This window comes from Camponotus vicinus, unplaced genomic scaffold, assembly GCF_025532165.1.
Source record: "Camponotus vicinus isolate PSW18456_S1 unplaced genomic scaffold, iyCamVici1.0 SCAF_7, whole genome shotgun sequence".
NCBI lineage: Eukaryota > Metazoa > Arthropoda > Insecta > Hymenoptera > Formicidae > Camponotus > Camponotus vicinus.
Genome location: NW_028141979.1, coordinates 691892 through 707076, shown reverse-complemented (window position 1 = coordinate 707076; position 15185 = coordinate 691892). Strand labels below are relative to the sequence as shown.

General features: G+C 29.3%; 1 protein-coding gene across 1 annotated transcript; it reads left to right on the top strand.

The window, feature by feature from the left end:
* Positions 1-4779: 4779 nt before the first annotated feature.
* Tj (Maf family bZIP transcription factor traffic jam) lies at positions 4780-14795 on the top strand. Its single transcript, XM_083104773.1, has 4 exons — positions 4780-6224; positions 9075-9639; positions 10809-11131; positions 13362-14795. The coding sequence occupies exons 1-4, from the start codon at positions 6141-6143 to the stop codon at positions 13740-13742; spliced, it is 1353 nt and encodes a 450-aa protein (XP_082960899.1). The 5' UTR covers positions 4780-6140; the 3' UTR covers positions 13743-14795.
* The last annotated feature ends 390 nt before the right edge of the window (positions 14796-15185 follow it).

The following is a 15185-nucleotide window of genomic DNA, read 5'->3' as shown; positions in this document are numbered from 1 at the left end:
ATGAAAAACATGTACATATATAGAACAACGAACACTTAAATTTATATTTTTCATTAAATTGCTGATAAATTGTTTTTTTCTTGATAAATATTTTTTTTTTAGGATTAATGATGTGTCACGCAAAGTTAATAAAAATATATACATGTAAAAGTAATGCGTATATATATGTGTATGTACGTGTGTAAAATATATGTTATAATAAAATTATATAAAATTATAAAAAATATAAATTATAAGATAATTAATAAATTATTGATTTTCTTAACGTTTTTATTTTAATTCTTTTATATGAGCCGTCTACAGGTTAAAACGACTAATTCCACTTTCTGAATGTTTTAAAATTTTAGTGCCAAAGCTCTTGATTGATCAATCAATTGAAGTTAATCGCTTTGGCGTGTGAACGGCTCATATGCTAAAGAATAAAAGAATCGAATTATATAAAACATACAGATCGATTTTTTAAAATAAGAATAATTTTGAAATCTCGGAAACATTTTTAAAAGAATCGAATCTGTATTAACCTAACAGCATCTTTCTCAAAACCAAGCAACTTTGAAACTTGTTTGCAGGACATATTAGCCAGGAAACATATTTTCATAAAACGTTCATTTTAGAATTTAATGGAAAGATGCAATAATTTTTAGTAATTTATCTTATATTCAAAGATTTCTTTGTAAAATAATATTCTTTTTAATAAAGTATTTGTATATTTATTTGTCAAATATTTCAGATTAAAAGATTTCAACAAAAAATGATATAAAATTGATTCTAAATTTGTTTAAAAAATACAAAAAAACAGTATATGTGATATTAATTCTCTACAAATTCTGTTTGTATAAAGATGTATATAAAGATGCTACATATACTCTGTATATATAATATCTTTTATTTCTTTCATCTATTTATGTATTATTTATGTATTATTTTTATTTTTAAATTATATGTTCTTGAAATTTTCTACTTAAGATGGAATATATACTACCATTATCTATTAAAAAAAGAGAAATAGGTAAAAGAAAGGAAAGAAGATATAACAGTCAGGGAATTGAAAATTAATGTTGCTATAATATTGATAATATTGATTAATAATAATATTGATTTGTTTTGTTAATAATAATTATAAAATATAAATAATTAATATTATTCATTCATACATCCAAAGCTTCGCTTTAATTAATTATTGTGTGACAAAGGAAATAATAATATAAATAATTAGAGTCTGTAGAATATATTATATATGTATATAATGTGTTAATGTAGCAGCAATAAACGAGATTTGAAAAGTTTTGCTTTTTAGAAATTTGAAATTGATTGTTACAATCGAGTTATAGTACTAGAAATTACGATTGTGTTTTTGTGCGAAGGAAACTATGCTATTAGCAATTTCAATTATGCGCTTCAACGAGCATAACGAATTGCAACAAGGGTATATCGCACGCGACCGCGTTGTAATTAACGAAAAGACCTGACATAGAATACAGTGACATACTGATTATATTCAGATCACTCCATTTTGCTTTACATTATTCTACTGATTACAATTGCTCATTAATCTATATTAATCAAATCTCTCTTAATAACATAATAACATTATTAAATTAAATATATCTTAAGTATGTTATGAAATATATTATGAATTGGTGAAGCAAAAAGCTGTTTTTTTCTGTTACATTATATTTTAAATAAAATTATTAATTTCTCTATTAAATAAATATAAGGGTGTGCGTAATGTTTTCAAGCAAAATATATTATTTGATTAAATCTTCTTTTAAAGTGGAAAAAATGTATCAGGTCGACAGTGACTCTATATTAAAAAAATTATTGAGTTAATGTTTTGAGAAAACCATTTACATATTTCTCGATAATATAGTTTAGATATTTTCCAGCAAAAAAATTATATACAGGATGCATCACATAAAGTATTAGAATGTGTTTTTTCCTATTAAAAGTAGCAAGAACATTCTTTTGCTGTTTTTATAGTTTCTTAAGGCTATTGTTGATGCAAATAACTTATTATTATAAGATATATATTTGTGATAATGCATTTTAATGTGATCCAGGCATACCAAGCGTCTTTATATTTTGATATCTTAGGTCTACTTTTTATGGAACTTAAAATTTGCATAAAATAATAAATTTCATTAACTATTTAAAAAAAATTTTTTTCTATAGATTGTACAAAAAATGTGCATTGAAAAATTTCTTTTATTAGAATTTAAATATTTGTGAAAACTGTATAATATCTCTGGCTTTCATTTGACAGATACAACAATCTTTTTTGCATTGATTAAATTTTAATAATTTTAAATAGTGCACGTATTGTGGACAGGTGGCTATATTTTGTGCAACTAGTGCACTCTCGGCGAGTGGAAAATTTCCGAACACTTGTTACACTAAGAAATCGAGTGGCATATATCGAGCGCGAATAAATGGCGATGGTAAAACCGGGGAAGGAAACGGTAGACGGAGGATGTTGAACTGCAGCGTCGACAAATTCCTTGCGCTCAACGAAATGGCCAAACCTATTGTCACTCGCTCGTCACTATTTCGAATTTTCGCTGGACGACAATGCTCAGTGATGACGAGATTCTATCTTATTGAAGTCATCTTGCTATATGTTCGGTTAAAGAAGAGATAGACCTTAAAGCCTAAGATAAAGCTTCATCGGTTGAAGTTTCTTTTGACAGATTATTATATAAAAAATAATAATTTATATAGAGTCCTTACATCGCGTGCATTATTTTTTAAAGATAAATACTTCAATTAAAGTTTAGAGAATTCTTTTTAGTGAAAACATCGAGGCACCAATAATTTTCGGTTTATAACAGATTAAAGTTTTCTTATGTGAATTAAACCTTTTAAGATTAAATTACAAAACTACATTTTCTATTAATTTTAGGTCAAGTTTACTTTAAAGGAATAAAGTTTACTTTAAATTGAAATACATGAAATATTAAAAATATATTTATTAATTAAGATTTATAATAATATAATTAAAAGAATGCGTTTCATTTAATTAGATAAGAGATAAAAAATAGTACGCATATTATCAAAAAAAAGATTCTGTATTTATTTAATTTATTGTATCTATTTCATTGAAACAAAGAATTAACTTTTTTTAGAAAATATAATTTTTATATTTATTTTCTATGACGTACTTATCATATTAAATGTAAGAAATAAATATAAATCATAAATAGTGTTGCATGATTACATTATCATACAATACATATTTTATATAGAAATTATAACAATAATGGATTATTATTTGTTTAAATAAATTTCTGTTATTTGTTTCATACGCATTAAAATATGTATGCAGAAAGGATGTTTCAGAAAGGATTATAAACTTTTAGCATGTAGAGAATATTCATAAAATAATAACTATAATAATATTTAGAACTTTATTGAAATATAAGCGATGATAGAAATATCGCAATATATTATATAAATATAACATAAAACTTATTTTATTAAAAACATGCTTTCTTAAATAAACAAACATTGTTAGGAATGTATATAGCAAAAAATCTTTTTATAAAATTGATGATAAATACATGACATTTTTCACAATTTATGAATAAAAGCATAGCTTTTTTTACTTACGCATTCTTTTATGATTCTTTTATGAAGAATTGAAATTTTTATTGAAATAAAAGGAAATAACATAGAATATGTATAGGTAATATGAAATTATTATTTATAAATTTTTCATTTCAATAAATATTGATTTTAGAAAATAAATTTTTATTAAAATTTTCATGCTTATTTTATTGAATATATATCACATAGAGTGAACAAATCAGAATTATACAGATTAGGTTAGATTAAATCAGGCAATATAACCTAACCTAACCTGAGGTTAGGGTTAGGTTAGGTTTGTTACGGTATATATTTGCAACATCAAAAGTGAAATATTGATATGAATTAATAAGGAATAAGGTCATTTTATTAACTGTGTCAAAGATGATTTACATAAATATGAAGGAAATGGCGCGACGACCAAGACATGTCTTAAATTTCAAAAACTAGAAATTCAAAAACCAATCTCTCTCTCTCTCTCTCTCTCTCTCTCTAATCAATGATTAGATGCCTGTTTCGTGGCAAGATTATATTTATCTCGCACTTTTGTCTCCGTCCTTCTCTCGGACGAGAACGACGCGTCACAGACGCGATACCCCGTGACCCCCCTGTGTCCTCGACCGTCGTGGTGTCCGCGTGGAAAATCGTGCCTCATTTGGATTGGGAGATCGCGATTGTCAGATAAAACCGTCACCCATACCGACCGCCAGTAAATTGAAATTCAGAAGGAAGGAAATGAAAAAAAACGGCGATATATACGACGTGTAAGAGAAGACGAGAGAGGAGGGAAGATGGCTTTGTCGGAGCAATATCGGCGACGGCTCACGGGAAAGGGGAAAGAAGCAAGAGAAGCTGCAGGAGAAGGGAGAGGGGGAAATAGAGGCGCGAGGGTAGAACTTGCACGCGATCTCTCCGCGCCCGAACTGAAAAATTATAATAATCACTTTAGAAATTAATGGGCACCTCGGATGACCGGGAATCTGCGCGGCGCGCGATCAAAAGGGATTCACGCCGGTTTGGTGGGAAAGGGAGGGGGGCGAATGGGCGGAGCGTGCAAATGGCGGTGCCATCCGGAATGCGCCAATCGTCGAACAGCACCGGAAGCACCGAATAGCGGACGGCCACGCCTACCGCGTGTGACGTCACGTGATTGTCTTGCGCGAAGCGAAGACACGACCCGCATTTACTCCCGGCATTTACGGCTGGCCAGTCATCACTCCGACGGCGTATCTACTGCCGTCTGTCACGCGATCGCTTTTTCTCCTTCATCTTAAGCGCGCCTTTTTCTTCCTCCTCATCTCTGTCTCTCTTTCTCTCTTTTTCTCTCTCTCTTCTCATTAGTCTATCGTGCTTTTGATAATTTCACTCTAAGAACGCAAGAATCTAAAAAAAAAGTATAGTGTATACGCGTGGGATCGACGGAGGTGGAGAGGGAGGAGACGTTGTTCGATCCACGAATCGATTTCGGGGGGTGGAGTCAACGGCGTTCGATCTACGATGTTTCGCTAATTAGAAGATTGCATACTTCTCGATCTTGTCGAGCAGTACAAGGAAAAAAAAGCATGATCCACGATTGATCGCGAAGACACACTAGTCACGGATAGAACTGCGAGACGAAAAGATCGCTTTTTAGTGGGAAAAAGTGTTTAAGTGTTAGTGCGTTTATGAATGGATATAAAAAAATAATATTGTGATTATATTGTGAGATCAACGCGCAGTGTTGGAAAGTGAATTGATAAAGCAGAATAGAAACATCGTGAAAAAATAAACGAATGAGGTCCCCCCTTTCCGACTCGAATTCTCTCTTCTGGCGAAGAGGTATCTTTTTAATTAATCGATACATACCAACGACTTCGTACATAATATTGCTGTATCTACACAATCTATCTTGACTTTGCTTCATTGTGGGATTCCGGTAGAGTGAATTAATCTTTCACTCGACTTGCGAAAGGCAAATTGTTACAACGCCATTATCTCCTTCCGAGAGGAGGACCCCTCGTCGAGTCATTTAATCTATTGCCGTCCAAGCCTGCGCAACCCCGTTTGCATGCTTCTTAGACAGATATCACAAATAAAGGGATTCTCCTTACAATCACGAAAATCTGGCATTCGAAGCGAAATCAAAGGATTATGCGAGCATAATTAATAATAAAACTTAAACGAACAAGAAGCTAAGAAGCTAAACACATACATTGATAAATCAGAATTTCTCTCGGTGAATTTACTTTAGAGTATCCGAATCTCTCTTCAGTGATAAAATTCAGAGCAATCTCATCGAAACTTGGGATCTTGAGTTTGCGCCTCACGTGGCGTTTCCGATCCGCACATCGTGTTATCTCTCTCTTCAGCGGAGTATTCGATAAAAAATAGTGGTCTCAACGCAACAAACGATAGTCACGCGTTGCTCGGGTGGAGGCGGAAGTGGTGGCGGCGACGGTGGAGGCGGTGGCAGCGACGGCGACGGTGGTGGCAGCGGTGGCGGTGGCCAGGAGACGCTCGCGTATGCGACCGCGTCTGACGCGGTAGAGGAAGTGGAAGTAGAGGTCGACGAGGTTAAGATGGAAGCCGAGGACCATCTAGCGAGAGAGTACGTGCAGGAGTTTGTTCTCGATCATCTGGATCCCGCCGACGTCAAACGAGAAGTGAGTGTTCTGAACGTTTCTGAAAATATCTTCATGATTACCCGCACCCCGTGAAATTGCTTCGATTTAAGAGGGCAGGAAAATATTTTGATTCGGTTGCATATAAATTTGATATGCGCGCAGGATGGGTCTCAATTTATTTTTTCTCACAGTTTAGGATAGACAAGTGGTAGGGAAAGAAATTGAATGTGTTTAATGATGTCTAAGTTCCTATGTGACGTTATCTTTTTTGCAAGTATTATATTTGTAAAAGGTAATTACACTTTTTTCCAATTATATGATTATTTTGAATTATATGATACGTTTTATACATAGAAGTGAATTTTTTCAATATTCTATGTAAAAAAGTATTTTTTTTAAATAAGATTATATATAATATATCTGCAATGTATAATTGACACTTTTTTTAAATGTTTATAAACTACATTCTCTTATTAATTAATTTTTCTGTGATTTCATATAATAGTAAAACATTATTATAATCGCAAACTGTTTCATATTTAACATATATTTGTAAAGAGTAATGAAATTCGAAAATGATAACAATCTTATCTTTTTTAACGTGTTAAAAAGGGAAATATTAGTTTTAAAACTAAATTTTAATTTATGCGTTTGTGTATGTAACAACATTTCAATTAAAAAGTTATACATCTTTAAATTAATTATGTTATATATAGAAAATATAATTTATTTTTGTTTCTTGTTTATTTTGTCTCATGATTTTCTATAAAAAAAATTTGTAATTTAAAAGAAAATTTCAAAGTTTAAAATGCAGATTAATAATTTAATTTAAAAGTAAATAATTTAATTTTCATAATTATAATAATATGTAAAATAACATGTAAATACAATATAAATATATATAAAATAATGTAAATATGTAATGTAAAATTCTTTTTTTTATATCTCGCTATTTATACATGTAGAATACAATTAGTATTATATACATAAAATTAATATTAACTTGAATAATAGGTTACATTCACGGAAATATACACTTTACAGAAGATATTAAAATAAAAACTAGAATATATTACACATTAGAAAAATAAAAAATTTTTAAGGAATTAAACTTTACATATATGCAAACAAAAATAATAAAATACAATTATGTTATTCTTTTATTAAATATCTCGATTGGATTTTATTTTAATAGATTTATAATTTTAAGATATTTTTCGCATTAAAGATTGAAAAAAGTTTGCAACAAACAATAATTTTCTTTGTTTCCCTAAGAAAAATTCTAATTTTAAAGTAAATAAAAAAATTCGTAAATGAAATGTAGTCCTCCCCCCGTCAGGTGGAACATTCTATATAATCTCACTATTCGGATAAGAGAGAGAGTATTTTACATTATATTATCATTCAGACATGCAGCACGTGCCGCATATAAACGAAATATTATCCGTTATAATTATGTAAACCAATTATGTATATCGCGGTTTTGCAAATAAGATCGACATGTGAGTATTTTTTTATGAAAGAGTGTGGTCAAAAACGTAATGATTTATATGATATTGTTACATTGACATTATTATAATATTTTACGAAAATATTAACTATATATTATATGATGAAGATATAAGTCTACTTATTCGTTAATGATAATTTTATATATAATGTGATAATCTCTCTTCTTTATTTCAGAAAAGATATATGTGATTAAACAAATTTTGCTTTTGATCAAAATACTATGATTAGATCTTAAATAAAAGATCTGTATGATTGTGTGTATGATGTACATTGTTTGAACAGTTCGAAGTAGAAAGTTCTCTGCAAATAACAGATAGTTCGAACAGAGCCAATGGTCTATTTAATCGAATCGAAGAATCAGTTCGATTAGTTTGGATCTTAAAAAAATTTCAATAAAATTAATATTTATTGTAAAATATAAATAGTTCCCATTTGTTTTCTATTCATAATACATCGTTTAACTTTGGGCAATATATCATTTAAAGATAATTCGAACTATTTAAATAAATCTTTAAATTCGAGAGATTTAAATAATTTAAGATTTTGATCTCTTGAAATTTGAATTGTTCGATTACTTGAAAATTCTAAGCTAGTATACGATAATATATTAAACATTGAATAATAATAAAATATTATGTTATTTTTTTTTTGTAATTATGATTTATAAGAGTGTTCAGATTTAAATTCGATTAAATACCAAAATTATATAAAATTTTGTTCTTGTGATATATTTATTTTTTGAATTGCTTTTGCATCAAAGCATATCAAATAAGATGAAGCAAAGAATTGAAAAAAAAATGATCCTTTTTTGTTTACTTGTAATGTTGATTGCTGCCGCAAATCAAAATAAAAAAATTTTTAATTCTTGTTCATTAATAATACTTTGATTTTTAAATATTATAAACCAATGTTGCTTGTGTGTTTATATATTTAAATACATTATTGGAACCAATCTCCTCAGTTATGCTATTTATTTTCAAAATCTTTATAAATTATGCTAAATAATTTTATTCAAATCTATAGAACAATCGTTTAATTTGATTTCGGAAAATTTTCCTAATTAAAGATAAGAAATATTTGCATAATTATATTGGAATGTGTCTACTAATATATTAATATAATGATAGTTCAAATCTATTACCTAAAAATATATATAATGAAAAATCAACTTGCAGTAATCAAAATATAAAAATATAAAAATATAAAGATGTCAAACTAAAAAGAAAAAAATTTTTGTAAAAAGCGAAGTTTTATTTTGATTTTTTCATAAAAAAATAATATTTTGTTTTTTTTATACAAAAGTCCGAAAAATCACAATTTTGATTTTTCGCTCGAATCTAATTATCTAACATCGAGGCATCAACGCATGAATTGTAGGTGCGAATGGGTTCGCCGACGGTAATGGTTAACAGCAGCGTGGTGCAGCTTCCGGGACAGGTACAGTCGCATCAGGGTCTGACTCTGGCGCCGCTGACGCCACCCGCGCACGAACTGGAGCAGCCCCATCCGTTGTACGGTCAACCCCACATTCAGGTGCAACACGGCGTCCTGGTGAAGGCGCCGCCGGTCGCTACGGCACATCTCACCACGCTGTCGCATCCGGGAACGCCGCCGGATACGCCGCCCGTCTCGGCCTCGCCGCCGCCGCTGCAGCTGCATCGCGGCGACCGGGATCACCGGGATGCGCGCGATCCCCGCGATCGCGGGGGTATACTGCTGCAGCTGCAGCAGCCGCCGGCCGCACTGGTCCAGGACGAGATACAAGTGAGCACGGGTGGCATGGGCTGGCTGACCCAATCTTTGAGGCAGGAGCCGCTGGACCTAAGACCTCACTGTCCTCAAGAGCAAACCCCGGAGCCCCATCATGAATCCTGGTCGGCCGCGCCGGCTCATCATCATTTCCAAGAGTTGCAGCATCTACAGCGTCCCACCAGGCACACAGGTGAGTATCATTGTAAGGAAATATTTTTGCACTCACTCTCTTTGTGAAAGATTTTTATAAGAACATTTTTGTTTGTGATAATTGCATAGAAAAGTGAGAAAATTTTTTCTATTAAAGAAATATTAAAAGTTAAAGAAATTCTTGAAAATAATTTTTTTTCAACAATGCTTATTATTCGCAAATTTCTAACATTAATAAATATCTTGAATTTCAAATCGAATCGCTTACGCATAAATTGATAACTTATTTGTATATTATATTGTATTATCTCAGCACAAAGTGTCAAATTGATCGGTGTATGTGTAAATTTTGGAAACATTTATAAAATTTTATTATGAATGAAAATGTTTATAACTTGAAGAACATGTGTTTGAAATAATTTTGATAATGAATATTAAAATATTGCTTAATTAAATTTTTGCATACATTTTAGATACGTATGTAAAACATATCTTTATTTTTATAGCGCCACAATAGCAATGTTTGTAAACACATTTTCGCATTTAAAACGTTGGTCATAACAAATAAAATGCTATGTATTACGCTCGTAAATTTCCCGTAACATTCTCATTATTCGCGTTTACGTGCTTAAATAAAAAAACATTTTTAAAAATATACTAATAATATTTAATTCAGAATTTAGTAAAAAAATATAATAACAGAAATCAAAATAATAATCATAATCTTATCAAAAACTGATTCTACTATTTCTTTTGATAATGATGACTTACTGACTCGTTGTTATCAAAATTTTATTTATATTATCAAACATATATTCATATAATTCAATGATGGAATTTTAGAACTATATTGATTCGAAGAGTCCTGATTTTATTTCTGATATTATTCCTGATTTTTTATAATTTTCATATTAAATTTTTAGAAAATCTTGAATCTTATTTTACTTAAAATCTCACTTTTTACTATTTTTCGATATAAGAAAAGTGTGCAGTATTATATATATAAAATAAGGAGGAAATTTAAAATTAAAAAAAAAAGAAATCACAAGAATTTAGTAGTTATGTATTGCTTGACGGAAAAAGAAAACTACATATCTAACAACTGATTTTTTAAACTAACATCTTGAGCGTGACTTCTCATAGATAACATTTTCATTACTTTCTCCGACGTATTTCTTTATATTCTCTATTATCATATCATTGTCATAGGTGGATACCTAGCGATGTCGAATCATCTGGAGTATTACGGTCCGAACGCAGGAGGAGGAATGCTTCCTACGAGCGGAAGTGTGATGCAGGGAATGGAAGACAGTATGCAGGGAATACCGATGCAACCGGGCAGACCGTTAAGTGTCTGTTCCGTGAGCTCCTGCGGCGCCAATGGACCCAATCCAGCCCATCGTGTGAGCAATGGCCTGTACTCCAATTGCAGTAGCTCGAATCCTCAGGAGGAACTCATGGACGATGAGCTCCTGATGTCGCTTTCGGTGCGCGAGCTCAACAAACGCCTTCATGGTTGTCCGCGAGAACAGGTAAATGAAATCTCTCGTTCTATTGTTCGCACCACAAATTTCTGTATATTATATTAGACCGCTGATGCTATAAAGCTGATGCATTCTCTGGACGAGTAGAAGAATATATTAAATAAAATGTTCATTATAGATTTTCTATCATATTTATTGCAAGTCTAATTTTGTTTTTTAATCGCATTCAGACTGTCAATTAAATCCTTTGAAAGAAAATCTGCAATATTTTATATAAGATTCATAGAAATTGATTTATAAATATTTGATGTATTTAACAGTACATAAAAAGTATTATTTAAGTTAAAAATTATACTTCACTTGATAGAAAAATTTAGTTTAAAAATATTATACTTCACTAATATATAATTATACTTCACTTGATAGAAAAATTTAGTTTAAAAATAAGAGAAAAGGATTGTACTTATACTAAACAAATTTTATATATCTTCCTTTAAAATATTTTTTTTTTGGGCAGTCAAGTATACTATACGTATATATCTTATTTTTCTACGTGCATATATACGTTTGATTATTTTCACAGTATCAGTTTTTTTTAATGTACGTTTACTATTTCATTATCAAGAGACGGCATATCGAATTTTATGATACCCGGTATAACATTCTACCCATCTAGAAAATGGCTGCCCTTGTATCACATTTCACCATATGACACTTAGCCATGTTAGTGGTTTTTAGTATGATACATAAAAGTAAGTAGCCCGCACACATAACGAGAAGATGCATCATAACATATATACCTATATCTTCAAATAAAAAATTAAAATCGGTGTAATATCGTGCGACAAACAAATCTTAATCTGAAAGAAATATGTAACAATGGTTTATTAAAATACACTGTGTGAAATTGATATAATTTCACTTGTGAGTTAAATTTTCCATATTTTGTCTTTTTATATCTCGACAAAATTCGATTGATTCAACTCGGCGGATTCATCAAATTTTATCAACTCTTTATAAGATAATTTTTATGATCATTACAAAGGAAACAAGCTTTATATAAATATAGATCTGATTACACTTGTTTGTGCAATTTAATGAATCGTTGCAAATGAATTAATAGAATCGTAATAGAACGATAGGACAGTATTTTTTTGCTCCGTTACAATAACTTTTAAATTTATAATTTTTTTTATAATTTAAATTTATAATTTACAAATTTATAATAAAATATATCACATAAAACATGCTAATGTTAAAAATGTAAACGCGTGATTTACATATAAATTGCATTCAAATGAAAAATAAAAATAATATATCATATAGCATAAAATATTACAGCAATTGTCGCAATGTTACTACAATATTCTGTACTGAGAAGTTTTTAAAAATCTCTGATTTAAAGTGAATTGAGAAGGCATATTAATTAAATGATTATACATGTGCAATAATGTTTGTATGTGTAAATAATCGCTATATAAGCAATTGGGATTACTGGTAATCGACTGTTGACAAAATAATACAAACAAATGAAGCGTGGTAATCGGATTTATTTAGGCAAAAGAATCCGATAAAATAATTTTATTTTTAAATTATTTATATTCAGTATTAATACTCAACAATACTTTCGAAAACTTACTGAAAAGACCGTTCAGTAATCTTGTAGAAAAGAAGCCACTATATTAAGTCCGCCATTTTTAAACTGCCATTTTAAATTTTATGAGTATCACATAAAAATCCCATGGTCCTATCAGTTTCAAAATTTCGAAACGATTTATTCGCATTCAAAAATTCTCAAAGTTTAAAATATTAATTTATTTTATGACTCTATATATTGTGTGTCTATGCTTTATATATTAGATTAAAGATACATATATGTAAAGTTACACGCATATTATTAAAAAGTTTATAAAAATAAAAATAACTCTCTTCAATATTATATAAATTTAAAAAAAAATCTTAAACACAAAAAGCCTGTAAGCCGCAAATAAACCATTGAATAATATAAACGTGAATTAACTTAAAGAAACAGCGTAAAATAATAAAGTTGTTAATAAAAATATCTCATCTTGCGTTTTCTTGAGTTTTATCACAGTTTATTTTTTAATAAGAGACAAATAAACATAAACATTATTACTATTTGTCAATATAATTTCTTTAGCTCAAAAAATTACATCGGTTTTAATTTTTGTTATAAAAATCTGTCATAAATATGTACCGCTCTGAATTGTAACGTATTCATTTAATTTTATAAATTTATATCTAACAATATGCGAAGGTTGTGCGATTGAAGCAGAAGCGGCGGACACTGAAGAATCGCGGTTATGCTCAAAATTGTCGGAGTAAACGGTTGCAACAACGTCAGGATCTCGAGACAACTAATAGGAATTTGCAAAATGAGCTTCAGCGTACAAAGATCGATGTGGCGCGACTTCAACAAGAACGCGATCTTTACAAGCAAAGATACGAGATGTTGAGGGCGCGACAAAATCACCACCATAATCACAATCATAGCCATCATCAACAGCAGACATTGCAGCAACAGCAACAGCAACAGCAGCAACAGCAGCAACATCAAACTCAAAATCAACAATCGCATCCGCAGCAGCAACAGCAGCAGCATCAACCAGCACCCGCGAGTCCCGAAGTTTATCTGTGACATCGACAGCGCCGAGGAGGCGCTTGTTGGACTTGAAGTCATTTGTTACGTCAATGGATTCTTCCATTGGTGAGTAAAAACATTTCATAAGTCACCAATAAAAACAAACCATACATCGCAATGCGATGTAACGTTTGCATAATTTAGGGGGATAAAAATATTTCACATTTAAATAGTGTTATACTTTATATATTATATATATAATTTATCTCTATATAAAGTTATGATATATATTTTATAAGTTATGTATTATTTATAAGTTATATATTTTATAAGTTATAAGTGGTGATATATATTTTATTTAAATATATATAAAAAATTTTATATTTTGTTTTAGTGATAAAATTTAGTTATAATCTCTTCTGGAAAAACGGATAAAATATATATATATGTTCAAAAATTACTGTACAAAAGAGAGGAACTTCTTGAAATAAGACAATTTTCTTTTGCAATTTTAACTTGATAAATATCGAGTATATATAAATCGAGTATATATAAATTAATATTATTGATGAGATGTTTCTCTCTCGTAAGCTTCATTTAGACGATCTATAATTCGCGACAAAATTTACAAGACAGAATTATATTTATAATTCTTATGTGTCATATAATACAAAAAAATTTTTGAACATATAATTCAAAAAACAAATTCATACGTACAAATCAAATTATATCAAAATACACATATACATTAAAACATGTAACATATAAAATTATAAATAGAACTTTATTGTAAATTTCATCGTGAATTAGAAATCATCTAAAAAAGCCTTTACATTAGTGTTTCAAAAATAGCATGAGTATGTGATTAAGCGTGTATCGACATATTTGAAAAATGATTCAAATAGCCAACATGTTGGAAAAGTTATTGTACAGAAAAGTATTGTTTTATTATATATTTTATTACATATTTTTCTTATACATATTATATTTTATTTGTTTATATATTATATTTTATTATATATTTTGCTTCATTCGATTACATCTTATACTTTATATTTTATTGTATAATGTACTTTATATTTTATTACAAAAAAGCAATAAATTTTAAATCTGTAATGTTTTATATTTTAATTTATAATCAATAACTCTAAAGAGTATTAAGTATAACATAATTTCTAATTATTAAATAATTAATAATTAACTAATTAATTAATATTTTGCTACAAAAAAATAAATTTAAAAAAACAAATTAAAATAAAAAGATAACTTTGGGAAAAGATTAAATTTAAAAATATTTTCAAATTTTTTAAGCCTATTTCTTTAATAAAGTGATAATGGTAGAGAATTCTATCAACTAGAAGTGAAAAATTATGTATACCAGATAATTTGATTCTTTCGGAAAACTCTTTATTTTTAGTATGATTTAGAATTCAAAATTATTATTATTTCGATTTTTTCATAAAGGAAAAATAAATTCGGAAAAAAAAAGGATAAACAATT